We start from the raw sequence: 27,096 nt of genomic DNA, 5'->3' as shown, positions 1-27,096 counted from the left end.
ATAGAAGTCATTGTGGAAAAAGAAGGAGTGTGAGTCTTGAAGAAAAGCCAAGGAACAGGCCTGTGGGACACAGTGCTCTAGGCAAGTGGGTGGGCAGCTCACAACTTTATGCAGTCCTGGAACTTCTACGGATCTCAGCCACTAATCCTAGCTCCTCGAGCCCATCTCTGTCTTCTCCATCTTTGAAAGCTGGACCCAACTTCAGCATACGAGGTTGGACAATCACATTTGCGAACTTGTTGCAATGATGTCGCTAAACTTTTTTGATATCAGAGGGATTTTTCATTATGAATTTGTACCAACTGGACAAACAATCAATCACGTTTACTATTTGGAAGTGCTGAAAAGGCTGCATGAAAAAGTTAGACGACCTGAATTTTTTGCCAACAATTCATGACTCTTGCAACATGACAATGCACCAACTCACACGGCACTGTCAGTGAGGGAGTTTTTAGCCAGTAAACAAATAATTGTATTGGAACACCCTCCCTACTCACCTGATATGGCCCCCAATGACTTCTTTCTTTACCCAAAGATAAAGGGAATATTAAAAGGAAGACATTTTGATGACATTCAGGACATCAAAGAGTAATACGATGACAGCTCTGATGGCCATTCCAGAAAAAGAGTTCCAAAATTTCTTTAAAGGGAGGACTAGGTGCTGGCATTGGTGCATAGCTTCCCAAGGGGAGCACTTCTAAGGTGATGGTAGTGCTATTCAGTGACTAGGTATGTAGCACTATTTTCTACGATGAGTTCACCAACTTAATTGTCAGACCTCATAGATGTCTATGTCTTACCAACCAAAAATTCCCTACACCAAAAAAAATCACTGACTTTGATTTAGATTTTATTTTGATTTTGCCTAGGATCTCCCATCTCTGGCCTCAGGAAGCCCAATGGACTAGGATAAACTCACCATACCCTGGCCTCACATTGTCCTTCAACCCCATACTTTGCTTGGTGATTCGCTTTTTGTCCATCACTGACTGTCCAAATGTCCTCACCATGTTTCCTATCAGCCTTGGTCCTGGACCATACAGAATCTTCATGAGCTCCTACCATCTACCCTCTTACTTGGCCATTGATTTCAGTCGTCCAGCTACAAAGAAGCCTGGACTTGACTGAGTAGTGACCACTGTCTCTGACTAAATCCTTTTACCACCTCATTGGAGCCTGTGTTCCTTTAGCTTTCACCTTTTTCTGTTGCCAAATTTTCCCTTTCCTCCTTCCTAAACCTTGCTTCTTCCTCAAAAATCAACATGTCCTAAAAGAATATAGTCATTACGAGGCAGGAGGTAGCTGGCGTCTCACAGCTGCTGAAGCCAGTAGAAGTTGACACTGTCTGGCCTGTTCCCCCACCTTACCACCATTCCCCAGGCTGATGTGTTTTGGACTGGGTTGAAATACAGCCTAAGGACAAGGTCCAGCCCTTGAGATCCAGGGCACAGGGGGGTGGGTAGCGGTAGGAGGGAGTCTTCTGGCTTTGCCTGAAAGAGGGGAGGAGAATTGGCGCCATGAGAGGCAGGGCCCTTGGGGGCTGCACCAAAAGCACTAGACCTCAGTCTAGACGTGAAAAATAATCCCACTTTATTTCCAATTTTAAGACTGGGTAGAGAAAAGATATATCTGCAGGGAAGGAAAGTGGGCAAACAGTACCACCAGGTAAACCAGGCAATGTAGACATACTTTTCCAGGTAAGCAAATCAAGAAGCTCAGAGCTCAAAAAAACAGAAGGCAGAACTTGGGGTGTTAGAGGGAGCATTCATGGAGGAGGAGGCAGGACCACAAGATAATGTCTATGAGCTCTTACAGGATAGAGAGGACACGGAAGGAAAGCTCCTTCCTTATGATGTATCTGCCCCAAGCTCTAATGGAGAGGGAGAGGGAAATCTGTCTAGAACCTCAGGCAACTCATGACATCCTATTGGAAACTTGCAGCAGGATGGGGAGGGGCGTGGAGACAGAGCCTCTTTGGACATGGGAAGTCACAGTGCAGAATACACTGAGGGCCATTTACTGGATAAGGTTGACATAATTTGCAGGAAAGAGTCCAAAGCGGTCGTGGCAACGTCCCCGCCACCAGCCCTCATCAACCATCTCAATGTCAGTGATGATGTCATCTGGATCAAAGGAAAGCTCGTCACTTCCCTCTGGAGAGAAAATTAACAGGATATTAGGATGGTCAGACAGGAATCCCTCCAGCCCTGTGCCCACTCTAAACCTCAGGAAGAGATATAGGCCTGGTTTTCTTGATGCCAAGCTTGGACCCTTCCCTGAGCCCCAGAATCCATTCCCCTCTTTTGCATCAAGGGCACCAGACCCCTCAGGTCACTCCCAACCTACCTCCTTGATAATCATACAGGGCTACAGCTGAGATCCCAGCCTCCGTCTTAGCCGGGCAGCCTGACGAGCCTGCATTATGGGAAACATAAACATGGCTTCACCAACACAGAGAAGGAAAACAAACAGGTTCTTCTGGGTAATTCCTCTCCCTCTTACCCTCCTCTAGACCTGACCAAATTCAGGAGCTGCTTCTCCCCGGCCCCCACCACTCACCAGCCAGCGTGGAGGGATTCTCAGGCTCGAGCACATCCTCATAGTCTCCCTCTGGTTCATCGTCCTGCCCGTATCTGTCCATCTCCCCAACGTCCTCATACTCATTCTCAGGCTCAGGCTCAGGCTCAGGCTCTGGCTCAGGCTCTGGCTCTGGCTCTGGCTCTGCTTCATACACTGGCTCTTCCTCCAGTTGGAGGCCTTCCAGAGTCCTGGGGGGCAGCGCTGGGGGCTCCTCATCATCCTGGGAAGAGAGTATGGAGCAGGGGGGCTTGCACTCACCAGGAGCTCTCTCTCCAAAACCTCCCAATGGAGGACTGCTAACACCCCATCCATCACCCTCCTACCACTCTACCCTCCATCCTTGCTTCCATCTAACAGCCTCTCCTAGGGAACACAGTCTTTCATCCATCTCCATTCTTCAATCTCCTCCCACACCTACCCACTCAAAATACCTACCAAGAGATGATAGGAAGGGAATGTAAAAAGCGTGAGGAAAGGGAAGTGGAAGGCAAGTCAGATTCCTTGGAAGACCAAGAAAACAAAAGCACATTTGTGAAGCAAAAGCACGTTGTTGGGAATACCACAGCTAGGATGACCAATTCTCCTAGTCTGGCCAGGACTGGGTGGTTTCCCAGAATGTAGGACTTTCAGTGTTAAGACCGGGACAGTCCCAGACAAACCAGAATGGTTGATCACACTGTGTGGCCCAACTTCCTAGGACATGAGGAGATGGGGAAGGGGCACAGAATTTGGGGGGCTCTGCTTACCTCTGGGGGGTTCTGCCTCGAGGGCAGGGAGGGTATTTGTTGTTGCCTGCTGGTTCTCACAGGCTCAGGCGCTGATGATGGACAACTTCCTGCTGGAGGCCAGGCCTGTGGAAAATGAAGCATCACTCTATAAGCAAGCAAGCCTCCATCTTATCTCTTATAATGACCTGGAACACCCCCTCTACCTCTGCCAATCCAAACCAAACTCATCCCTCAAGATGGGTACCAACCTGAAGTGACGGCTCCTTCGTCTTGGTCAATCCTGCAGCAATAATCAGCTGCAGGGCTGGTGACCTGTCTTTTGTTGTACTGTGTAAATCTCTTTTTTCCCCTAACATTCTGGTATATATGAGGCCCATACTCAACCTACATACTCAAACTGAAATCTTACTGAAGACAGGGACAGCACTCATATAGATTTTGCTTAACACGGGAAAGCCTGTGCCTTATTTTCTACTAATGATTTGAACAATTTAGGCCCCTGTCTGGGTAGAAATGTTGTATGTGGATTCCAAGGCTCCAAGCACTCACCTCTGAGGAGATTTTCTTAGGCAATGGGGTCGGCACCATTGGCTCTTCCACAGTGACTGCTGGTTGCGAAGCCTCATGGCGCACTTTTACCAGGGCCTTTCTCTCTTGTTGCTGCCTGGCCATCTGCTGTGCCTTCTCTTCTTCCTCCCGCTTCTTCTTCTCCTCAGCCATGGATTCAAATTTTGCCTTTAGCCCACGGGCACCACTAGAAGCTATAGACACAGGCAAGAAGAATTATGTTTCTCTGGGGTCCAGGAAGGGGGCAAGATTGGGTGGCACAGGATGGAAGAAGAAGACTCAGTTAAATATCCAGGAGAAGAGCAGATGGAAATGGAACTCATGAAAGTGAAGATAAAGAGATATTGATGCAGGAACAAGGGGATTATAGGAGGATTGTATAGTCTTGAAGTCTAGATTTCCACATAGCCAGGACATGCAATCTCAGACTCTTGTCCTTTCTAAATCATAAGTCTTGGTCCTCTAACCTGCATCCTTCCCTGTACACATTCCTTAAATATGTATGCCCTCTGACCACCACCCTCCATCTGCCTTTCACCCCAAGACCTTATCCCTATGTATTTTTCCCAAATGGCTCCCCATCTCTCCTTCCCTGTGTCCTCTGCTCACAGTTTCTTTCCCAATGTCACTCTGTCTGTTTATCCACTTAACCTAATATTTCTAGGAGAGAGAATCCAGGAATATGAGAACAAAGGTCAAGTCTACCTCAGCTAATCTAGGTAACTAATGGCATGGAGGAAGTAGTCTGGGGAGAAGAAAGAATGAGAAGAGAGAGGCAGTTAAAGAGCATAGAGAGAGGAAATCATTAAGACTCACCAGCCTCTACGGGTGTCGTCTTCTTATAAGCTGTGGTTGGGGCCTCCATTTCATTGAAGCCAACAGCGCTCTGCAGGAGAACAGTAGGTGTGTGGGGGCGAGAGGGGGAGGTGGTGGTGGTAAGGGAGTGGTAGTAACTCAGAAAGCAATATCAGGGATTGCGGACACTGTAGAAAGTATCCCTAACCATTTGATCTTCAATTGGGCCCCTGGGCAATGCATGAAGAGAAATTGGTTTAGAGGAGGGCAGTGAGGTGTCATGGGAAGAGATTAAAGATAGGGTTAACCAATGCCAAGCAATCAATGAAATTTTAAATACCACCTTTCCCTAGAGTTTTTGTATCTCTCCATCTGTCGCTGCCTCCCTTAAGTTTCCTTAAAGCTCAGGCTATAGAAAACATGCCTATTAGATGCTGAGGGCAATTAATGGGGAATGCAGGACACCAGGAGGACAGCTCAGTACACCTAGCGTTTCCTGTGCTTTTTCCATTTTTGCCTCTCACTCTTGTCCATGCACTTCCAGTACAGTTTAAGAAACTATTCTCAGGAAATTGGTATTCTGGTACTTTACCTTATCCACTCGGTCCTTCTGGATTCCATACTGACCACCAAAGCCCTTGGCATAATCTGCAGGACAGAAAGATCTGAGAGTCAAAACAGGAGTTAAATTGCTGGAAAGTGGTGGGAAGAGGGAGTAGTGGGAAGAAAAAACCAGAAGACAGGAATGTGGAAAACAGAGAGATGGATGAGAAACTGTGAGAATCAGAGGATAGAGAGAGGCATGGATGGGAAGATAGGGAAAACGATGGGGACGATAAAACTTGGGAGAGAATGAAGGGGAGAGAGGTGGCAAGAGGGAAACATAAAAAGAAAAAATGGAAAGGAAGAAGGAAAGGAAAAAATGTAAAGGGAGAAACAGGGAAAAATAAGAACCATCCAAACATCCACTACATGTCCCAGGGAGGAATGAGACCTATCTGTCCTTTGTGAGGTAGAGGGCCCTTTAAGACTCATAGCCAAATCACCAGCCTGTCTGCCTTCATCCCTGTCTCAATGACCCCTTCTCTTCCCTTTTGTCCTGCTCCTAATCTTGTTGTTTTCCTCTCTACCCCTCTTGGTCTCCCCCTACTGACTTCCACACACATACACTTACTCTTTACCCCACCACTTCCACTGCACATCTGCCCGTCTGTATTCTGGGTCCTCAGCATCAGCTTCCAGAAAGGATAGAGGAAGGGCTCTATGCCATTCTGTGATCTCCCTCCTCTCCAACACCAACTTACCTCTCTGGGACTCGTGTTTCTCTGTTTCTCCTTTGTAGTCATATCCCAGAGCTGCCTTGTCCCGTTTATCCTTCTCTATCCCATAACGACCACCAAAGCCACGGGAGTAATCTATGATGAAAGGAGCAGTCATAAGAGCCCATTTTCAGCCCACAGGAAAGTGCTGTTGAAGAGAGAAGTCGGGAGGAATGGCTGCAAGGTGACTGGGGCCAGGGAAGAGAGCGGAGCTTGAATATAGGTGAATTAAAGAGAAATGGTGTTCTAAGTCAGCTTTTGCTAGCTTTTATTTAACACTGTTCACTCTTTTTCTCTTTTCCCCTCTCCCAAGGTGAGAAGATCATTTCAATTTTCTTTCTTTAAGGAAGGGAAAAGTATAGAGGGTGTAAGGAGAGACTTCCAAAAACTGAAAAAGAAAAGCCACATCCATATGAAATGTATGCCTTTCCTTACTCCCATATAAACACTTAGAAATGTCAGCTAAAATATAACAATCTTTTTTTTTTTAATAGTGGAGATCAAAAGAAAAGAAAAGAAAAATCCCTGGCTTCAAAGACAAATAGATCGAAACAAATAGAATCGAATCAGTATATATAAGGGTAATTATAAGCTGACACCACAGGAAAAACAAGGATGTTTTAAGTGAGCACTAGGGTTAGGATGTAGTTATGGGGTTCTAATTTCTATATAAGAACAGGGGACTAGAGAGCAGGAAATAAGTCTCTGTCCACCCCTATAAAAGAGCTCTCAAAAAATTGTACTCAGCCAGGGGAATGGTTGGGGGGCTTATAGTTTATTCAGCACTTGGCAGCTGTGAGACTTGGAATCGCCAGGCCTACACATGAGAGTGTAGAATACAAATATACAATTTTATACTACTTACATTATACAGGAATTCTAAGCTGAGAAATTAATTTAAATACTGATCTAGGAAAACATATACCACAGAAAGAGCGAGCATCAGACAGATGGCATGAATATGAGATAAAGTAGACCTCAAGACAAAATGGGATAGAGAGATAAGAGAGACATAATACAATGATAAGACAACAATTCATCATTCATCAGGAATACGTATGGTGGTATAAACCTATTAAAAGAATTAAAATTCATGAAGCAAAAGCTGACCGAAGCAGAAAAACATAGACAAATTTATGAGCATTAATTGACAAAAAGTTTAGACAAAAGAATCTAAGATTATAGAGGGTCCAAATATTATCAACTAACAGGACCTAATTGACATTTGTAGAACACTGTATCCCAAAACTGAAGAATACACATTTTCTTTTTAATGGACATAAAACATACACCAAGGTAGCCCATATGCTGGTCTGTATAATAAGTTTTAAAACAGTTCAAAAGATTGAAATATTAGACATCATATTCTCTGATCACAATAGAATTAAGTTAGATGTTAATAACAAAATTATCTAGAAAATTCCCCCAATACTTCGAAAATAAATAACGTACTTCTAAATAAACCATGGGTGAAAGAAGAGATCATAAGGAAAATTTGAAAATATTTTAAACTGAATAAAAGTTAAAACACACATGATATTGTAGGATGTAGCAAAAGCAGTGTTTAGAGGGAAATATATAGTTTTAAATACCCATACAGGAAATAAAGGCTTAAAATCAATTATCTAAGTTTCTACCTTCAAAAACTAGAAAAAGAAAAACTAAGTTCACACTAAAATGAAGGAAAAATAATAAAAATAATAGTAGAAATTGATAGAATTTTAAAAGCCAGTAAACAATAAAGAAAATGAGCAAAGTGAAAAATTAGTTCTTTAAAAATGGTAATAAAATTGGTAAACTTCTAGTAAGAATAATCAATAAAAAAGAGAAAAAACAGATTAACAACATCAAAAATGAAAGTGAGCATATCACTACAGATCTTACAGAGGTTAAAAAGAAAATTAGGGAATACTATAAATAAATTTATGTCAATAAATTTGACAAAATAGAGAAAATGGTAAAATTCCTTGGAAACACAACATATCATAACTGACTCAAAAAAATTTTAAAGACTAAATAGACCTATCTTTATTTAAGAATTTAATTAATAATGAGAAAAAATAAAGAAGAAAACAGCGCATTACTATTAAGACCTCTGAAACTCAGTCAGAAGTAAATGTAAAATTTATCTGGGAAATTTACTCAACCCAGTGCATATGAAACTCCCATAAAACAAATATCCATCTACCTTACTGAAATAAATTCACAAACAGAAATTACAACCATCAAAGAAATAAATAACCATAGGGAAAGCAGATTAATCAAAAAGAAGAGTTGGCATCCCCAACAATAGCAAATAATATAACAATATGAAAGCAACTTAAAATTTAAAAAAATAATAATTCAAGAGCTTAAAAAAGGGGAAAAACGTAATGAAAGCAATAGGACATTATAGAAAAAGAATCAGCAGATTTGCAATAGAACCAAAGGGGACTTCCAGAAATGAAAATATCTGCAAGAAAGTTAAAAACGTAATAGACAATAATCAAATACAGCTGAAGGGAGAATTGGTGAACTCAACATAGATCCAAGGGAGTTACTCATAATGCATGGAAGGAGATAAAGAGATGGAAATAGAGAAGCAAAATTAAGAGACATGAAGAACATAAGTTATCAAAATTTTCAGGATGCAGTAAAAGCAGAGCTTAGGGAAAATTTTATAGCAGTAAATGAATATATTGGAAAAGAAATAAAGAGTAAGATAATAATCTAAGCTTCCACCTTAGAAAACTAGAAAAAGAAGAGTAAATTAAATCCAAAGTAAGCAGAAGAAATGAAATAAGAATTAGAGCAAAATTAATGAAATTTAAATCAGCAAATCAACAGAGAAAAATCAATGAAACTAAAAGCTGTCTTTGAAAAGATCAATAAAATCAATAAGCCTCTAGCCATGCTAAGAAAAACTAAGTGAGGACAAATTAACAATATCGTAAATGAAAGAGGCGACACTACTCCAGATCACATGGAAATTAAAAGGATAATAAGAGAATACTATGAATAACTCTAGGCCAACACATTTGATAACCTAGATGAAATGAGCAAATTCCATGAAAGACACAATCTGCCAAAATTCACACAAGAATGTATGATTTGAATAGGTCTACATCTATTAAAGAAATTGAATCCATAATTAATAATCTTCCAAAACACAAAGTATCAGGCCCACATGTGTTCATTGGTGAATTCCACCAAACGTTTAAGGAAAATATACCAATTCTCTACAATATCCTTCAGAGGATAAAAGAAGAATACTTTCTAACTCATTCTATGAGAACAGCATTACTCTAATGCTAAAACCAGACAAAGACATAAGAAAGAAACTACAGACCAATATCTCTCATAAACATAGATTCAAAAATCCTCACAAAATATTAGCAAATTGAATTCAACAATGTATAAAAAGAATTACACAGCAGGACCAAGTAGGATTTATCTAAGTGCAAGGCTAGCTCAAGAGTTGAAATCAATCAATGTAATCCATCACATTAACAAGTTGAAAAAGAAAAATCACATGATCATATCAATAGGTACAGAAAAAGCATTTGACAAAATCCAATGCCTATTCATGATAAAAACTCTCAGTATACTAGGAGTAGAGGAGAACTTTCTTAACTTGAAAAAGATTATCTATAAAAGCCCTACAGGTAACATAAATTTTTAAAAAATTAAATTTATTGGGTGACAATGGTTAGTAAAATTACATAGGTTTCAAGTGTACAATTCTATAATTCATAATCTATATATCACATTGCGTGCTCACCACCCAGAGTCAGTTCTCCTTCCATCACCATATACTTGACCCCTGTCAATGGTAAGAAACTTGAAACTTTCCCACTAAAATCTGGTACAAGATAAGGATGTTCCCTCTCATCACTCCTTTTTAACATCGTACAGCAAGTCCTTGATAATGCAATAAGGCAAGAAAAGAAATGAAAGGTATACAGACTGGGAAGGAAGACATGAAATTGTCTCTGTTCACAGATGACATGATTGTGTAGAAAACCCAAAAGAACTGACAAACTCCTGAAACTAATAAGCAATTACAGCAAGGTTGCAGGATATAAAGTTCATATACAAAAGTCAATTTCTTTCCTATATACCAAAAAAGAACAAGTAAAATTTCAAATTAAAAATACAATACTATTTACATTAGCACCCTCAACAAGGATTACTTAGGTATCGATATTTAAAAATCAATATTTAAGAGATCTATAACAGGAAAACTAAAGAAATCTGATGAATGAAATCAAAGAACAACTAAATAAATGGAGAGATATTCCATGTTCATGAATAGGAAGACTCAAGATTGTCAAGATGTCAGTTCTTCCTAACTTGATATGTAGACTCAATGCAATCCCAATCAAAAATCCCATCAAGTTATTTTTTTTTTTTGGATACTGACATCTGATTCTAAAGTATATGGAGAGGCAAAAGACCCAATAGGCAACACAATATTGAAGGGATAGCCAACACAAAGTTGAAAGACTGATGCTACCCACCTTTAAAACTTACTATAAAGCTACAATAATCAAGACAGTGTGGTGTAAGTGAAAGAATAAACAAATAGATCAGTGGAACAGAATAGAGAGCCCAGAAATAGACTCCCATAAACAGTCAACTGATCTTTGACAAAGAAGCAAAGGCAATGCAATGGAGAGAAGATAGTCTTTTCAACAAATGGCACTGGAACAACTGGACATCCACATGCAAAAAAAATAAATAAAAATAAAAATGACTCTAGATACAAATATTATACCCTTCACAAAAATTAACTCAAAGATCATAGACCTTAATGTAAAATGCAAAACTATAAACCTCCTAGAAGGCATCACAGGAGAAAAACTAAATGACCTTAGGCATGGTGATACCTTTATAGATACAACACCAAAGACATAATCCATGAAAGAAAGAATTGAAAATCTGGGTGTCATTAAAACTAAAAACTTCTGCTCTGTGAAAGACAATGTCAAGGAAATGAGAAGACAAGCCATAGACTGGGAGAAAATATTTGCAAAAGGCACATGTGATAAAGAACTGTTATCCAAAATACACAAAGAGCTCAAATCTCAACAATAAGAAAACAACCTGATTAAAAAATGGGCCAAAGACCTTAACAGACATCTCACCAAAGGAGATATACAGATGGCAAATATGCATATGAAAAGATGCTTTACATCATATGTCATCAGAGAAATGCAAATTAAAACAATGAGATACCATTATACACCTATTTCAATAGCCAAAATCCAGAACACTCACAACACCAAATGCCGGTGAGGATGTGGAGCAACAGGAACTCTTATACGTACATTGCTGGTGGAAATGGCACAGCCACTTTGGAAGATAGTGTGGTAGTGGCTTACAAAACTAAACATACTCTTAGCATAGGATCCAGCAGTTGCACTCCTACCCAAAGGAGTTGAAAACTTATGTCCACACAAAAACCTGCACATGAATGTTTATAGCAGCTTTACTCATAACTGCCAAAACTTGAAAGCAACCAAGATGTCCTTTAGTAGGTGAATGGATAAACTGTGGTACACCTAGACAATAGACTATTATTCAGTGCTAAAAGGAAATGAGCTATCAAGTTATGAAAAGACATGAAGGAACATTAAATGCATATTACTAAGTGAAAGAAGCTAATTTGTAAAGGCTATATACTATATGATCCCAACTATATGACATTCTGGAAAAGGAAAGACTATGGAGACAGTGAAAAGGTCAGTGGCTTCTAGGAGTTGTGAGGGGTTGGGGATGAGGGATGAATGAACAGGCAGAGCACCGAGGATTTGGGGACAGTGAAAATACTCTGTATAATATTATATTGATGGATATATGTCACTATACATTTGTTCAAATCCATAGAATGCACACCAAGATTGAATCCTAAGGTAAACTATGGACTTTTGGTGATTATGATGCGTCAATGTAGATTGATTCTTGGTTAAAAAAATATATATACATATACCATTATAGTGAGTGATGTTGACAATGGGAAGGCTATGCATGTGTGCAGATGGGAGTATATGGTAAATCTCTGAATCTTCCTCTCAATTTTGTTGTAAACTTAAAACTGCTCTTAAAAAAAAAAAAAAAAAGTCTTAAAAAAAGACACATCAAGAAGAGAATGAAACACACATTTAATATAAGTTCCATGAGAAAGAATTAAAGAGAAGAGAGGAAAGCCACTATCCAAAGAGAAAATGCCTGAGAACTTTCCATAATGAAAGTCACTTCTCAGGTTGAAGAGGAGTGATAAGTCTCATGTAGAATAATAAAAATAAATCCAACACCCAGACATATTCTGATGATATTTCAGAATATCAGAGACAAAAAGAAAACCTTTCATGAAAAAAAAACAAGATAGATAGGACATAGTACTTACAAAGGAATGATGATGACACAAGACAGATGCCAGAGACAATAAAACAATATCTTCAAAGTGATGAATGAACAATGAACAGTGGAAGAAAATAAAGATAATTTTTAAACAAAGCAAGGGAGTTCTTTCACAGACTCTCACTGAAAGATTTATCAAAGGATATATTTTAGCAAGAAGAAAATAGAAAAAGCAAGGAGGAAACAGAATTAGCATTGAAGAAACAATGAAACACAACAACTGATGAAGTAGAAAGTTGGTAAATAGGTAGGTCAGTTTAAATAAGAATTTACTAGATAATAATAATTATTAAATTTTGTGGGGTTCATAAACCCATAGAACCAATATATACCGGACAATAATAATTGTCCAGTTGGTATAAAGAATGTAGACTATAGAAGGAATGTAATTAAATAATTCTATATTTCCTGTATTATTCAGGAAGAGATAAAGATTAATTTTAAATTTAAGTCAAAGATGCATACTGAAACTTAAGGATAACCTCCTAATATAAGGGAGTAGACTACCTTATTTTTAATCCATTAGAGGAAAAAGGGGGACTACAGAAAACTTGATCAAGCTCATAGAAAGGGAGAAAGGAGAAAGAAGAAAGCACACACTTGGATTTAAAAATAAATAAACGAGTGGGGAAATGGGTCATGGAACTAAACGGAGTTGATGACAGCTGTTGGGAGATGACAACACAGCAGGGCAGTCATGTTACTAAAGCTGAAGTGCAGGGTACTTGCCTTTCTGAGATGTGTGTTTCTCCACTTCCCCTTTGTAATCAAAGCCAACTGCTGACTACAACGAAAATGAGAGACAATTGCTTAGAGGTGAGCTGATAATTTTCCCCCTCTCTCACTTACCCTTACCTCCAGCTCAGCCCAGAGGCTTGTTTATAGGGGCTCAGGGCTGAGTATGGGGGGTTAATGATAGTACCTTGCCAGGCTGGTGTAGAGGCAATGTGCTATAGAGCAATGAACACAGAAAGCTCTAGATTCAAACCCCACCCCCTACTTGTTTCACTTTAGGCATGTCCTTTAATATTTGAGCCTCAGTCTCTTCCAATATAAAATGAAAATAGGTATAACTGCCTTCTTAACCTCAATTATAAATGAGAAAAATGTTCCTTCTTCATTTGGGATATTGTCAGAACTAAATAGGAGCAAGGTATATAAAGTGTCTGCACTGGGTCATTCAATAAATTAGTGCCTTTCTTCCTCACTCTCATGAAACTAAAAGAAGATAATAACGAGAAAAGTGCCTTTAAACTGCAACGTACTATGCACATGTAAGAGATAGTATCCGATTCCTAACTGATGATACTGTGCCTCTTCTCTTCCCTTACACAGCAGCAGAAACCCAGAGATGTGGATTTGGGTGAGGTGGAAGGCGCCCAGGAGAGTCTGGATCCTAGCTGCTCTGGGACTGGATATATTTCCTTTTCCCTTATAGTGTGTTTTTAACTTTTCTGAGTTTTTTTTCTGCCCCCAATGAAATAACATCTAATATTTAGCTTTAAGGATTCAGACCCTAACAAACAACTGAAGGTTAAAAACAGAAATCTCAGCTCGCTGTGAAGGACATCGTGTGCGGCTGCGGGGCAAGAGACACTCTTCTGTACCACAAAAGAGAGACAAGATCAAAGAACCTGAGGTGTGATACTGAGAACACCAATGAGTTATCACCTGTATTCTCCTGACTCTGTCATCTGTAATCATACTGTCCTCTTTTTCTCTCTTTAAAATGACATACACACACACACACACACACACACACACACACACACACGAGCCTTTAAAATACCTGGACTTCAGAGATTTGGTGCTAAATCCTGTGAAAGGTAACCTTTACCTTCTAGAAACATGGTAACCCTAATTAATTGTTTTCCTTGATTATTTGCTGCCATGGTAATCACATTTAAGCTGACATCTCTGTTTTCCTGAAAGGCATAAATATTTGTAAGGTTTTGATGTTTGACCAAAAGAGGAACTTTGGACTTTCCCTCTTCTCTCTTCACGGTACAGGTATAACAAAAACCAAAGGTTTGAGGAATTTCTTATTAAGAGTTTGAGAGTCTTTGCCTCATTTAAATTAATACCTTTCAGCTCAGCGTGTGGCCTCTCACAGTGGCACCAAGGACCTTGCTGAGTGAGGTCACAGGACCTGTCCTCGTGATGGACCCTCTTTGAGTCCATGCCCCGTCTTTCCACAGGAGAAGCACAAACCCACATTCAAAGGGGAGTGTTCATAAGTCCCACACGATTTGAGTGACACGGGGAGATAGTTGCCACGTACCTTGTCTGCCCTGTCCTTCTCAACTCCGTATTTGCCCCCAAATCCTCTGGCAGCATCAGTCTGAGAAGAGTGCTTCTCCAGCTCAGCAACATACTCATGGCCCACAGCACTCTGAGGAAAATCAAGGATGGAATGAGTGACAAGACAAAAATCACCATTAAAAAATAAAATGATCTAGAGATGGGATGGGATGTAAGACTACAAGAAATTCCATTCTGGGTCAGAATCCTAGCCTCTGACAGTGGTGCAAAGGAATAGGTGAAGAGAGAGCAAGGTGACTTTTTCTGGAGCCTTGCACACCCTGATTCTTTTTTAATTAAGAACTCATCATTCAGGAAACTTCCACAGGATGGGCTAGGAGCCGGAAGGATAGGGATTAGGAAGACAGAGCAGTGGCTAAACCAGGAACAAAAAGAGAGCTAAACCAAGGGCTTTGTGTATCAAAATAGAAATGAGTGTAGTTACTACAGAGAGACCACAGGGGACTGACTGGATGCCACAGCCGGAATGAAATATTTCACAAAAACAGCCAGGTACTTTTGTTTTAGATCTTTGCTCCTATATGGCCATCAAAGTTCAGAAGCGCCATCTGAGTCCTGATATTTAACAATGATTGACTCTTTATACCAAAGGGGTTTAGTAGGCAATACTCAGAGTATTGTCTGCTACTATAGGATGGCATATGAGGGTAACTTAAATCTTTTCTATTCCCCTCCACTTTTAACTCCACCTACTGTTTTATTTTCTATTTTGTTTTGAAATATATGTCTCTTGTAATATTTAGATATGGATGCTTCATAATCTAGATACTGAACAATACTTCCAACCAAATAGTGAGAGTCTTACAGAGCCTTACAGAGTCTCCACTAATAAGAAATTAGAAATTTCTTTCCCTTCCTCCTATATTTCTAATCCCATGATGGGATAAACAAGATTAACACAGAGGTTGATATGAAACGCTGTGCTATATGAGCTCCTGGGAACTGGTTTTGCAGTATTTTGGGGTCTGTGTAGGTCAACTCTGCTTGTTGAATTTAAGAATGAATGACTGTTTCTATTTTACTTTTTTCCTAGGAATTTTGTGGAAGAATATAATGCCTACAAATACACTTTACACAAGGATGAAACAAAATACTTCTTAAGGCCGAATTAAAGACTTTCCTTGGATTTTTTTTCTCCTTGATGGTAAAAGTTTTTTTCTTATAGGAATATTTCTCTGTCTTTGAGTTTAGGAAAGTCAATGGAAAATATGATTCAATATACAAGCATTTTTTTCTTATGTTTTTATAGTATATAATAGAAAAAGAACAACAATATTCATATTTGAGGGCTTCTAATGGATAAATTCACATCAATATTTTTCATACGTACGTGCATATCATGTAAATAATGCATAATATATACAAAAAGAACACAAAATATATAGTAAAGAAGTTACAACATAGACATAATACACAAACACATAAAGCACTAAAGGATTTTAAAACATGTTTTTCCCTTCTCGCCTGGTGCTCCCTGTATCCCCAGTCTAGGATTTAACAGTATGGCTGGACCTACTATAGGCCAGCCCTTCTCAATTCTTGGCTCCCATTTTCTACCATCTATATTTTATATGCTGATATTGAGCAGGGGGAGGGGAAATACACAAATAATAGATGGACATTTGATTTTAAAGCCCAAATGAATATTGTACTTTTGAACAAGTTTTAAACCATGAAACCAACAAATGAATCAATCTTTTTATAAAGCAAATATCTCCCTTTCAACTCACCTTGTCCATTCGGTCTCTTTCCACCCCAAAGCGACCTCCGTAGCCATGGGATGCTTTGGGCATTGATTCCATCTCCTTCTTCTTGAGACTATCATGCTCCTCTGACACTTTGTTCCTCAGCTGGTGGATGCTGGAAGGAACCACATGTCAGAGACTCATCATACATGGGGAAGTCAACAAATCCTCTTTCTCAGAAAAAACAGAAACTTTGAGGTGTGTTCTATTTATTTGTAGCAATAACCTGAGCCCCCAAATTATACCAGTGCTGGGTCTGGGAGTAAGAGATCAGTGTGGCCTGCATACCATAGCCTGATTTAAACTTTCCATAAGCCAATAATATTTCTTCTAATCTGCTATTTTGCTTACTAAAAAACCTGTGGGTATTTAGTCCCATTTGTCACGTTCTTAAATATCAGAGGACAATACCTATATTCTAGTAACCGAGAAGTTATTTTCCTCTCTGAATGGATTTGCTTTCTAGCAATTAGGTACTCTACCCAAGAAGCACAGCAAATATTCATATACCCTTTTACCCACGTTCTAGTCCTGGGAGTCTACCTTAAGGAAATAATTTTAAATATGGCAAAGTTTAATGTCTAATGATATTCACTGAAACATTGTATATGGTAATGGCAAGAACGAAGAAACAATTTATATGGCTAATAACTAGAGAATAGCTAAGTAAGTTGCAATATTACTTTCAATGGGATACTAGGATGTCATTAAAAATGATGGTTATAAAAATGTAGCTTTGGGAAATTTATCTACATATGTAGTATTTTCTTGTCAAAAATGAATGCCCTTCACCCCCACCCCACATCTGATAATTCCTGAAAGAACTAAAAACTAATACAGTTCACTCATCACTAATTGTTGCAACACTTTGAGGCTCAAATAACCTTGGTTAGGGACACCTCTATTCCTAAGAGAATGTCACACTAAAAGGAGTCATTCTCCTTACTTCACTTCCATCTTTATCATGAAGGAACCTCTGCATATCTGTTTGGCCTGAGGAAATGAAGTGATAGCTCAGCAACAGCATGAATCAGTGACAATCAGGACTGATACTTAGACACATATGGGCATCCCTGGGGCTTCTTAGGAACATGTAGGCAAGAGAACCATAAATTAAAATTTTGTCTTCCTATAGCAAGAAATGGAGGTTTAGGGAATTGAGACAGTGATGTTACTGAATTTCACTGGCTCAGGAAAACTAGATACATTGGTTACAGGTGGAAAGGCCATCTTACAGCAGAAATTCTCCTCTTTCATGGAAGAACAGATCTGTCTGGTGGCCTTGTAGTATAAGCCCACCAAAGGTCTTTTTAAAAAGCTTTCTCAGCTTCAGTAACAGTTAATTTTAGAAAGCTGGATTGGAACCAGATGATATTAAGCTAAGTGCTGGAAGAACCCTCTGTCCCCGTGCCTGTTCTAAACCCTCTGGCAGCAGTGAAGGCAGAGAACCTGCATTGCTAGTTCATCAACACCAGCACTTTAGAGCTGTCTGTGTCAAAAAAAAACTATTGGTTCCAAGAACATGTAAATGATTGATAGTTCCCAATCAAAGTACTCAGGTGACAAATGAAGAAAATGAGTCTAAACATTACTTTTTTATTTTTTTTAAAACTATTTTTTATTTAAGTGTGTTTTTCCAGAACCCACCAGCTCCAAGTCAAGTAGTTGTTTCAATTGAGTTGTGGAGGGCGCAGCTCACTGGCCCATGTGGGGATTAAACTGGCAACCTTGTTGTTCAGAGCTCGCGCTCTAACCAACTGAGCTAACCGGCCGCCCCCTAAACATTACTTTTAAATGGGAAAAGTCTGCACATTTTCAGTGAGTCCTACATGGGTCAATTAAATAATTGCTACATGGGTCATAACTATATTACAGTTGAAAAAAGTTTTTAAAAGGGATTAGAAAATGAGATTCAGGGATACCCACCTAATGGATGACAGCAAGGCTAGTCAGAGGATCACGCCAATAGCCAGCATAATTTCAATAAAAATGGGGCCAAAGAACAATTTTTTATCAAATTCTTTAGAAAACAGCTGAAGCCACTCTAAGTAGATCTTAGTTATATCATTCCTTCATTCAATAAATATTAAGTATTAAACTTTTGAGTGTGAGGTACTGCTAGGCCCTGAGGGCACAAAGATGATTAATATATGGAGATAGTGGTCAGGTGGAAGAGATAGAAGGAAACAAAAAATTACACTTCAATGTGCTTTGCAGCACACCAAAGAAAATTTTGACTCACTAACTCTCAGTTGTCTATTTTAAGTTTTAAAATACCTTGGTATTGATAAAGCAGTGCAGTTTATGGGACCCAAGTGAAATCCAGAACCTCAAGGATGAGCTAAGCAAAGGAACAGATCTTGCTGTTTTTACTACAAGAGTAAACACACAGACGTAACTCAGACTATAAAATTTTATTCACAAGTGATATGATCATATATGTAGAAAATCCCAACGAGCTTACAAAAAAAGCACTGCTAGAACTATCAAGTACATTTGACAAGGTCACAGAATGCAAGGTCACTATCAAACTCACTTCTATTTATACATACTAGTAGTCATAGACATTGGAAATTGAAAGTTAAAAATAAATGACACATCAAATGAAATAACATGAAATAGTTTAGCATAAATTTAGCAAAAGTTGTGCCACACTTGAACACAGACTTGAACACATTTCTGAAAAAATTAAAGAAAACCTAAATAAATGCAGATATATCCCATATTCATGAATTGGAAAACTCAAGATCATTAAGATGTCAGTTCTCTTCAAAATGATTGATAGATTTAATGTCATCCCAATCAAAATACCAACAAGTATATTTGTAGAAATTGGCAAGCTTATTCTAAAATGTATGTGGAAGTGTAAAGTCCTGGGATAATAAAAGTATGTTCTTTTTAAAGGAGAACAAAGTTGGAGGACTATTTGATCTCATGACTTATCATTAACCTACAATAATCTATGCAGTGTGAGATGGGTCAGGGCAGACATATAGATCAATAAAATTGTCTAGAAATAGACACTCATGTATGCCAGGTAAATCAATGGGGAAAGAATAGTCTTTTAATGAAGTTGGAATTGTGAAATATTTATATGGAAAAAAAACGAAACTGAATTTTTGTTTCACAATGCACACAAAAGCTAATTTGATCATAAACTTAAATGTAAATGTAAAATTATAAATCTTTTAGAACAAAACAGAAAATTTTCACAATTTTGAGGTAAGCAAAAATTTCTTAAGACACATAAAGCACTAACCATAAAAAATTTTGATAAATTAGACTTCATCAGAATTAATATCTTCTGATCATAAGGTGCCATTAATAAAATGAAAAGGCAAGTTACACTCTGGATTAAATATTTGTAAAACATCTCACAAAAGACTTGTATCAGAATATACAAAGAACTCTTAAAACTATATACAAATACAAACAACTCAGTTTAAAAGTGAGAAAAAGAATTTAACTGACACTTGAAACAAAAATATGTGAAGATACATGAATGACACATGAAAAGAGACTCAATAAAATTAGTCATCAGAAAAATACCATTTAATATCACCACATACCCACAAGAGTGGTTAAAATAAAAAATACTGACAATGCCAAGTATAGACAAGTATGTGGAGAAATTAAAACCCATACGTTATTGGTAGGAATGAAAAATGGTAACTTTCTATCAGAAAATAATTTGGCAGTTTCTTAAAGAGTTAAACACACAATTATTCTATGACTCAGCAATTCTGCTCCTAGATATTTCCCAAGGGAAATAAAAATATGTGTCAACAAAAAGATTTGAACCCAACTGTTCATGACAGCTTTGTCTGCCATAGCCCTAAATTGTCAACAACTCAAAATGTCCATCCACAGGGTAATGGGAAACCACACAATGGGATATACATACAATGGGATACTATTTGACAATAAAAAGGGACAACAGACTGATACACACAAGACCATGGATAGATCTCAAAAACATTATGCTGAACGAAAGAAGACAGACACAAAAGAATACATTCTATATTATTTCACTTACAAGAAATTCTAAGACAGGCAAAAATAATCTGTAGTGACAAGAAGCAGACCAGGGTCTATATCTAGCCAGGAGTGGAGATGGGGTACATTGACTGTAAAGAAGCAGACGAGTAAGAGTGAGCAAGAGTGGCAAAAAGAAGATGGAGGAAAGGGCAGCAGCCCTTGAAAACCAGGCAGTTCCTAGGAAACACTAGGCTGCCTGGGCCAGGACTCCTCTATACAACAGATGAGGAATGGATAAGATCATTTGAACCATTCACCAAATTACCAAACCACTCCCCAAGCTAAATTTATTTTAGGCCGACCTAAACAAAAAAAGATCATGGTGTGGGGGAAGGTAGTGAGGTTAGAGTGAACCACAATCACTTCCTTTTCCTGCTTTGAGTCATCTTAGCTCTGTTCTCCTCTTCAACTTCCCCTCTTTCCCAAGGGCCTTATTGATTCCCATCTGACCTTAAAGATCGGCTTAGCCCACCCACCCTAGCCAGAGAGAATCCTAGAGGACTTACTACCGGAAGGTCCTCTAGAGGTCTTTTTGATCCCAATGAAAATACTGAGAATCAGAGAAGTAAAGTGACTTGTCAAGGTCACTTGGCTAGTCACTAGCAGAGATGGGGCTTTTACATGTCGGCAGCCTGGGTAAATGGGAGGGGAGTGGGTTTTATGTAAATGTCCTCACCATTTATTCTATTATATATAGATCCAGTTAGGCTAATAAACATCCAGAGTCACCAGCTCCATTGGTCACCAGTCAGAGTAATGTATGTACTGGATTATGCAACACAACCAGTCCACATAAACACACCTTAGGAATAAGGAAAATTGTCACCTCTTTTCATGTTTATGTTAGGTTTTTAGGAAGAAAATCTGATTAACTATATCAGAAAAGAGAAATAACATTACTGAGCTGCTGAGAGGTGCTATGTACTACAGTAGACATTGATATGTTAGTCCAATGAATTCTGCAGGGGCACTAGTACTATGCTCGTCTGATAAATAAAGAAGCTGAGATTCAGAGAGGGGAGATGTCTAAATGCACATTGCCAGTACTGGCAGAGCTGTGAATTGAATCTAAATCTCTCTGATATCCATAAGATCATGGCAGGGATGTAGGAGTCTCCCTTAAAATGTTCTACTCTTACTATTCATGACACTGGCACTGGGAGGGCAAGGGTAGAAGCAGAGTTTGTATCCTCATCCTAACAGTTCTCAGAATATTAGTTCTGAGTGAATTTTACTCAGAAAAGAAAAGGGATCTTAATTTGGGGGGGGGGGGAGTGATTTTTGAGCCTACAGAGGGTATCAAGAAGCTTCCTGCATGACCCTGTTCCATTTTTGTCATCTCTACAAATGTGTCCCATATTGCTTGGTTTGTTTAAGAATAATATTCATTATGGTTACTTAAGATAAGCTATCAGGTTGGTGCAAAAGTAACTGTGGTTTTTTGCAATTATTTTTAACCTTTTAAATCACAATTACTTTTGCACCAACCTAATATTTATGTCTGATTAAACAATGCATAGTTCTAAATATTATCAAATTGTATAAATATGTGCCAAGTTTTCATAGTATGTTGTTTGTGCAATGTGGTCATCCACAGACAGTTTTTAAATCTAGGGGTGTAAGAGGTAAAAACACTGCTGTTACAGTGTGTGTGAGGGGGAGTTAAAATGGAGCTTAAAGCTGTATTAATTTTGCCAATTTGTGTGCAGTTGTCGATTTTTGCTTTTTTATTCCTGCTTTTGTTATACTGTTTATTGTGTGTACTTTGTTATTAATATTTGACATTCTATACTGTCCAAAGCACACAGCCCTGGTTAGATGATCCTGAATAATCCATGGAAGAGAAGTTAGATAGATAGAAATAGATGATAGATAGATAGATAGATAGATAGATAGATAGATAGATAGATAGATAGATAGATAGATAGATAATAGATAGATAGATAGATAGATAAAGTGATACAACCTCAGCATTTGAACTCCTTCCTCTCTGAATCCCTTATAATAGACCCACTTGGGGAAACAGCATAGATGTTAGAAATAAAAGAGAGATAATAAGGTTGGGGGAATAAGAGGAGAGACATGAAACAAATAAACAACGACACATACAGGAACACACAGAGACAGAGACTCAAGCAAAAAATACAAAGATATATAGACAGGAACTACCTTATCTCTTTCCTTCCACCCTCACCTTCTCCTAAGTCTCTGAGTTTTCCCTGGGCTCTTCCCACACCCCTTTCCCATTCCCCTTGGCACCTACTTGATATGCTCTGGGCGTCCAGAGCCCTCAATGGTCTTGGCTCCCCATCGTTGCTCCTTCTCAGAGATGTCATTCTGCAAAAGACAGCACTCAGCAGTAAGTGATGGAAGATGTATCACACTGAGAGAGGCGGTGCAACTGACGCACATGCCCCCAATGTCCCCTGCCTCTGCTTCCTCCTTCAGATGCCTCTCTGTTTACACCACCCTCACTCCCACGTTAAAATTATAATTGGTGGGCTCTGAAACGGCCCTTCCTACTGCATCCCTATACTTTCCCCTTCAGGTCTCCTGTAACTCCTGAATTACCCCAAATTACACGTCCAGCCCAAATCCCAGCCCATAGGCCAAAGGAGACCCAGACTAACTTGCTCCTTCAGCATAGCCTGTCATAGCCTATCAACCACAATGTCAAACTACTCTGCACCTGTCTCCTTCCGTCCTCAACGCCAGATATCATGCATGTCCCATCAGTTTCATCATGAGGGCTATCTCAGTCCCAGACTGTCATTTTCGAAGTCACCTCAAAGGTTACAGAATGGCCTAGATGCCTCCACCCCCCTTTTCATTGTCCAAGCAAAGCTATTTCCAAACTCACCACAAAGTCAGGGTCTGTGTCCCAGTCGTCACCCTGCGTCTCCACGGAAACAGATACATCATGGCCTACTACCGACTTCCACATCTGACAGTAACAGAAGATGGGAACAATTAGGGGCAAAAAATCAAGAGGAGGGAAAACCAGAATGCCAAAGTCAATGATATAGCTCAATGTTTCTTGCCATTTTTTTCTTAGAAGATAATAGAAGCTGAGGCAAAGCAGATGGGAGTTTTAGGAAAGTACCTCTGCTCAGTTATATGGGGGGGCAGGGGAGGATGGGGACTTATTTGAGACAAACTGACACGGCCTGGGTATACCTGACTTTGGAGAGCGGTCATTATGGCTGTAGGTAACACTAAAAAACCTGGGTCTCAAAACTGCTGGGATCATTCGTGACAAGAGGCCAGCCAGACAGTGGCTTGAAGTGGTAATCAACGAGGGTGCTAGAACAGCCCTAGAATTATAGCACCATTTCATTCACTCTTCTATGTATGACTCCTTTTGTAGCTGTCAAAATATATATCGGTCCCGTTCCTGATAAAGTGAACATCTGTACTCCTCTCTACAACCTGCTTAACTCTACTGAGAAATTTTCCAACTCCAAGGGCAAGTGCTGTCTCATCTCCACTCAGACCTGCTGCTACCTGAGGTCAGTAGGGCAGTCAGCTGATGCCTTCACTGGAGAAAGCTTGGGGAAGCATTGTGTGCTGGGAATAAGTCACTTATTCTTCAATTTTTAAAAACGATTCAATTATATTTCTAAAGAAAATAACTGACTCAAAAACAGCATGTAGTATAATAAATCCTTCATCTTGAACGTTAAGAGCGATTAGATTTTTACTAACTAAATAAATGACAAAGAACTATGTGGAGAACACCAGTTGAAGGACTACCAAATTAGTATTCTCCTGGGACATCCCCCGTGTTTCCACTCGCCCTGCCAGTCGTGCGTGGGGAAGAGCTGCAGTTGCTCTGCATCTGTGGAATCCTGGATCTTGGTGTGAAGAGGAAACAACGGCCAAGGCTCATCTGCTCTGGTGGCAGCTGAGACTTCTGGACCCTGACATCACTTACTAGCTGGCAACTCCCCCGCCCATCCTTCCCTACTCACTCTCCATCCCATTGGTGTCTTTCCCTGTGCTTTTCACTGTCTCTTGGGAGTCCGTCTTCCAACCACTCCTAGGACTCTGCAGTGTTTCCACCTAGGCCTTCAGACTCTCTAATTTTCCTCTTCACTTGAAAACTCCTTCATGCTCTTTGAAAAACCCCTTGGAAACCAGCCCAAGGGAAGTTTGGGGGAAGGTTGGTTAAAGAGATGCAAAGAGGACACTAAAGTATTGACTAAGTCAGCTGCACAGAGGGATGAGTCACTGCCAAGACCAGCTCTGCCTTCCCTTGTGGAGCAACAATTATGGATTGGGGTTGGCAGGTAGAAGAGATTCACGGTCCTACTTTCTGGGCTGCTCTGCAACAAAAGGACTTCACACAGGAAACTGGAAGGGAGAAGTTTCTGAAATATTCATGAGTAATAAGGAAGCAAGGAGGACCAATGGTCCTGTCCTCTTTCTTGCTCTTCCTCCTGGTGTCAGCCTGACTCTCCCATAAACCTCCCATCCTCAGATATTTTTGAAACAAAACGTTTCTGACATAGAGACAACATAGTATCCTGAGTTACTGGCCAGGAATAGGGAAGCCAAGAGGTAATGTCTAGAGATGGGAGATCAGAGAGTAACCTGGTGAGGCACAGTACCCAGGTTATCAGCACCAACCAGGGCCTCCTCATGAGGCTGCCTTATAGCATCAGGAAAGTAAGACTGGGAGTCAGAAGATCACGTCAGCTCTGTTACTAAGCTCCTGTGGGAACATGGGTAAGGGAATCGACACAGAGCATGTACTTATTTGCCATGTACCAGCCTAGGCAATTTAGAAACATTAACTTAACTAATGTGGTAAACCATTGAACATTTCAGATACTCAGTTTTCCCCAATGGAAAAATAAATGAAGAGGTTAACTTAGCTCATCTATAAAGGCCCCCCCATTTCTGACAATCTGGGATTCTGTGGTCCTACAAACCCAGAAGCTAGCCCTAGTGGAACCATCGGAGTCATCCGGCCTCCATCAGCTCTTGGCTCTCAGCACTGGCGCACATTAGCAACGACTTCCTGATCTGTGACAATGTCTTTTATGTGGTTTGTCTCTCCTGCTAGACCAGAGACGTTGTCTTCACCTCCTGGGGTCCTCCTCCCAACTCAGTGCCTTAGAGCAACAGACCTTAGAACAGGTGGTAGACTGTCAGCAGAACCCGGGATCCTGGATGGCTGCTGAATCATATTCCCTGGCTTCCAGCCCCTCATGTCTGTTTCCACCCCCAGATGCTCATTACCTACAACCACTCCCACCCAAGCCTTCGGGCCATAAAAAGTTAAAACACACTAGCAGTGACTTCATCTTTCAGCAAGGACTAAGCCAGGTAGGCTCCCCTCCTTTCCCACCACTCAGGGTACCCACCTCCAATAGTGCGATGTCTGCTCTGAGCTCCCTGCTCCTCACGTTGTCAACACTCTCTAGCTGCTGCCACTTCTCATCAAGAAAAGAAGCTTCTGCTTCAGTTCCGTATTCAGGTTTTCTGTCATTTCCTGCCACAGTGTCCTCACAGTTACTTCCTGAAGTTTGAGTCAGTTCCTTCTGCTTAGGCACTTAAATAAAAAAGGATTAAATGCTTCTATGCCTAGTCTTTTGCAAAGCCCTGAGGGACATGGAGAAGTAAAAACAAAATGCTACTTTTACTCTGAGTTTAAAGTCTGGTCAGGAAAGCAAAACATTCAACAAGAAAACACATAACAATTCTGTTAGGAACAGCATTTGTTTCCTAAATAGGTAGGCAATTGCCTCTGTTATAATAAAGGAATGTAGACAGTTTGGTATGGGTTGAATAAGCTAAAAAGGGTTAATGGGGAAAATGATTTCTATGTGGATCTGGCAAGTTAAGATTTAAAATCACATTTACATTATCCACAGCACTTAACACTGGGGTTTGCATATAGCAGTGTTCAAATAAACATTTACAAATCACAGGGGAAAGGCAAGACATGGAGGGAAAAAATGTTCAGAGATAGTGCAGAGGACAGTGAGTGTGAGCTAAGTGGAAGATTTGGGTCCTGATAACAGGAAGAAGTCTGAGAGAACTAGGCGGTACCAGATGATGGAAGGTCTTTGTGGTATTCTGTATTACTGTTCATCAAGATTTACTGCCCTTCCCTTCCTTCTTAAAGTCAGACTTCCCAGGTGATTTGTTTTGGCCAATGAAATATGAGAACTGAAATACATCACTTTCTGGTGGAGACTTGACGACCAGAACGAGCTGTACCATCCGTTAGCCCAGTGCCATCTGCAATTCTCCAAAGTGGGCCCATTTTCAGCTGGGGAACGAGAGTCCTCAACCGAGAATGACATGTAATCTATTGTGAGGGACTTGGGAGTCTTTGACTAGAAAAATAATCCTTTGTTGTTTAGCTATGGAGAACTTGGGGGTGTTTGTCACTGTATCTGACCTAGCTCTCCTCAAGTTGATTGACCTGGAGTTTTGACCTGATTTGCTCAGCCGTGAGCTCCCCAGTGGATTCAAGCAGACACTGGATGAAATTGGTCTAAGATACAGAGGAGGGGGTTTCTGCATTAGGAATAAGTGAACTTTAAGTGACTTTGGTCACTTCCAAATCTAAGGAGTCTATGCCTGGAG

The 27,096-nt window shown here is 39.7% G+C and overlaps 1 protein-coding gene across 1 annotated transcript; it reads right to left on the bottom strand.

Moving 5' to 3' along the window:
- Nucleotides 1-1,573: 1,573 nt before the first annotated feature.
- Nucleotides 1,574-26,014, bottom strand: HCLS1 (hematopoietic cell-specific Lyn substrate 1). Its single transcript, XM_019729622.2, has 14 exons — nt 25,866-26,014; nt 23,357-23,440; nt 22,760-22,833; nt 16,444-16,573; nt 14,673-14,783; nt 13,121-13,175; nt 5,975-6,085; nt 5,263-5,318; nt 4,692-4,761; nt 3,858-4,069; nt 3,327-3,431; nt 2,560-2,800; nt 2,347-2,415; nt 1,574-2,153 (listed from the first exon to the last, which is right to left on the bottom strand). The coding sequence occupies exons 2-14, from the start codon at nt 23,438-23,440 to the stop codon at nt 2,017-2,019; spliced, it is 1,455 nt and encodes a 484-aa protein (XP_019585181.2). The 5' UTR covers nt 25,866-26,014; the 3' UTR covers nt 1,574-2,016.
- Between the last annotated feature and the right edge of the window lie 1,082 nt (nt 26,015-27,096).

The sequence above is a fragment of the Rhinolophus sinicus genome, chromosome 17, assembly GCF_057876585.1.
Source record: "Rhinolophus sinicus isolate RSI-liver-muscle chromosome 17, RSI-T2T, whole genome shotgun sequence".
Lineage (NCBI taxonomy): Eukaryota > Metazoa > Chordata > Mammalia > Chiroptera > Rhinolophidae > Rhinolophus > Rhinolophus sinicus.
The sequence above is the reverse complement of the archived record's forward strand: the minus strand, read 5'-3'. Positions and strand labels throughout refer to the sequence as shown.

What these genes read in the sequence shown, in the direction of transcription:
- HCLS1 (XM_019729622.2), bottom strand. Translation starts at nt 23,440, where the DNA reads ATGTGGAAGTCGGTAGTAGGCCATGATGTATCTGTTTCCGTGGAGACG. An exon ending in ACACAGACCCTGACTTTGTG is followed by an intron (nt 22,834 to 23,356) that starts GTGAGTTTGGAA and finishes TGTCTTTTGCAG; the next exon opens with AATGACATCTCTGAGAAGGA. An exon ending in GAAACACACATCTCAGAAAG is followed by an intron (nt 6,086 to 13,120) that starts GCAAGTACCCTG and finishes CTTTCATCATAG; the next exon opens with ATTACTCCCGTGGCTTTGGT.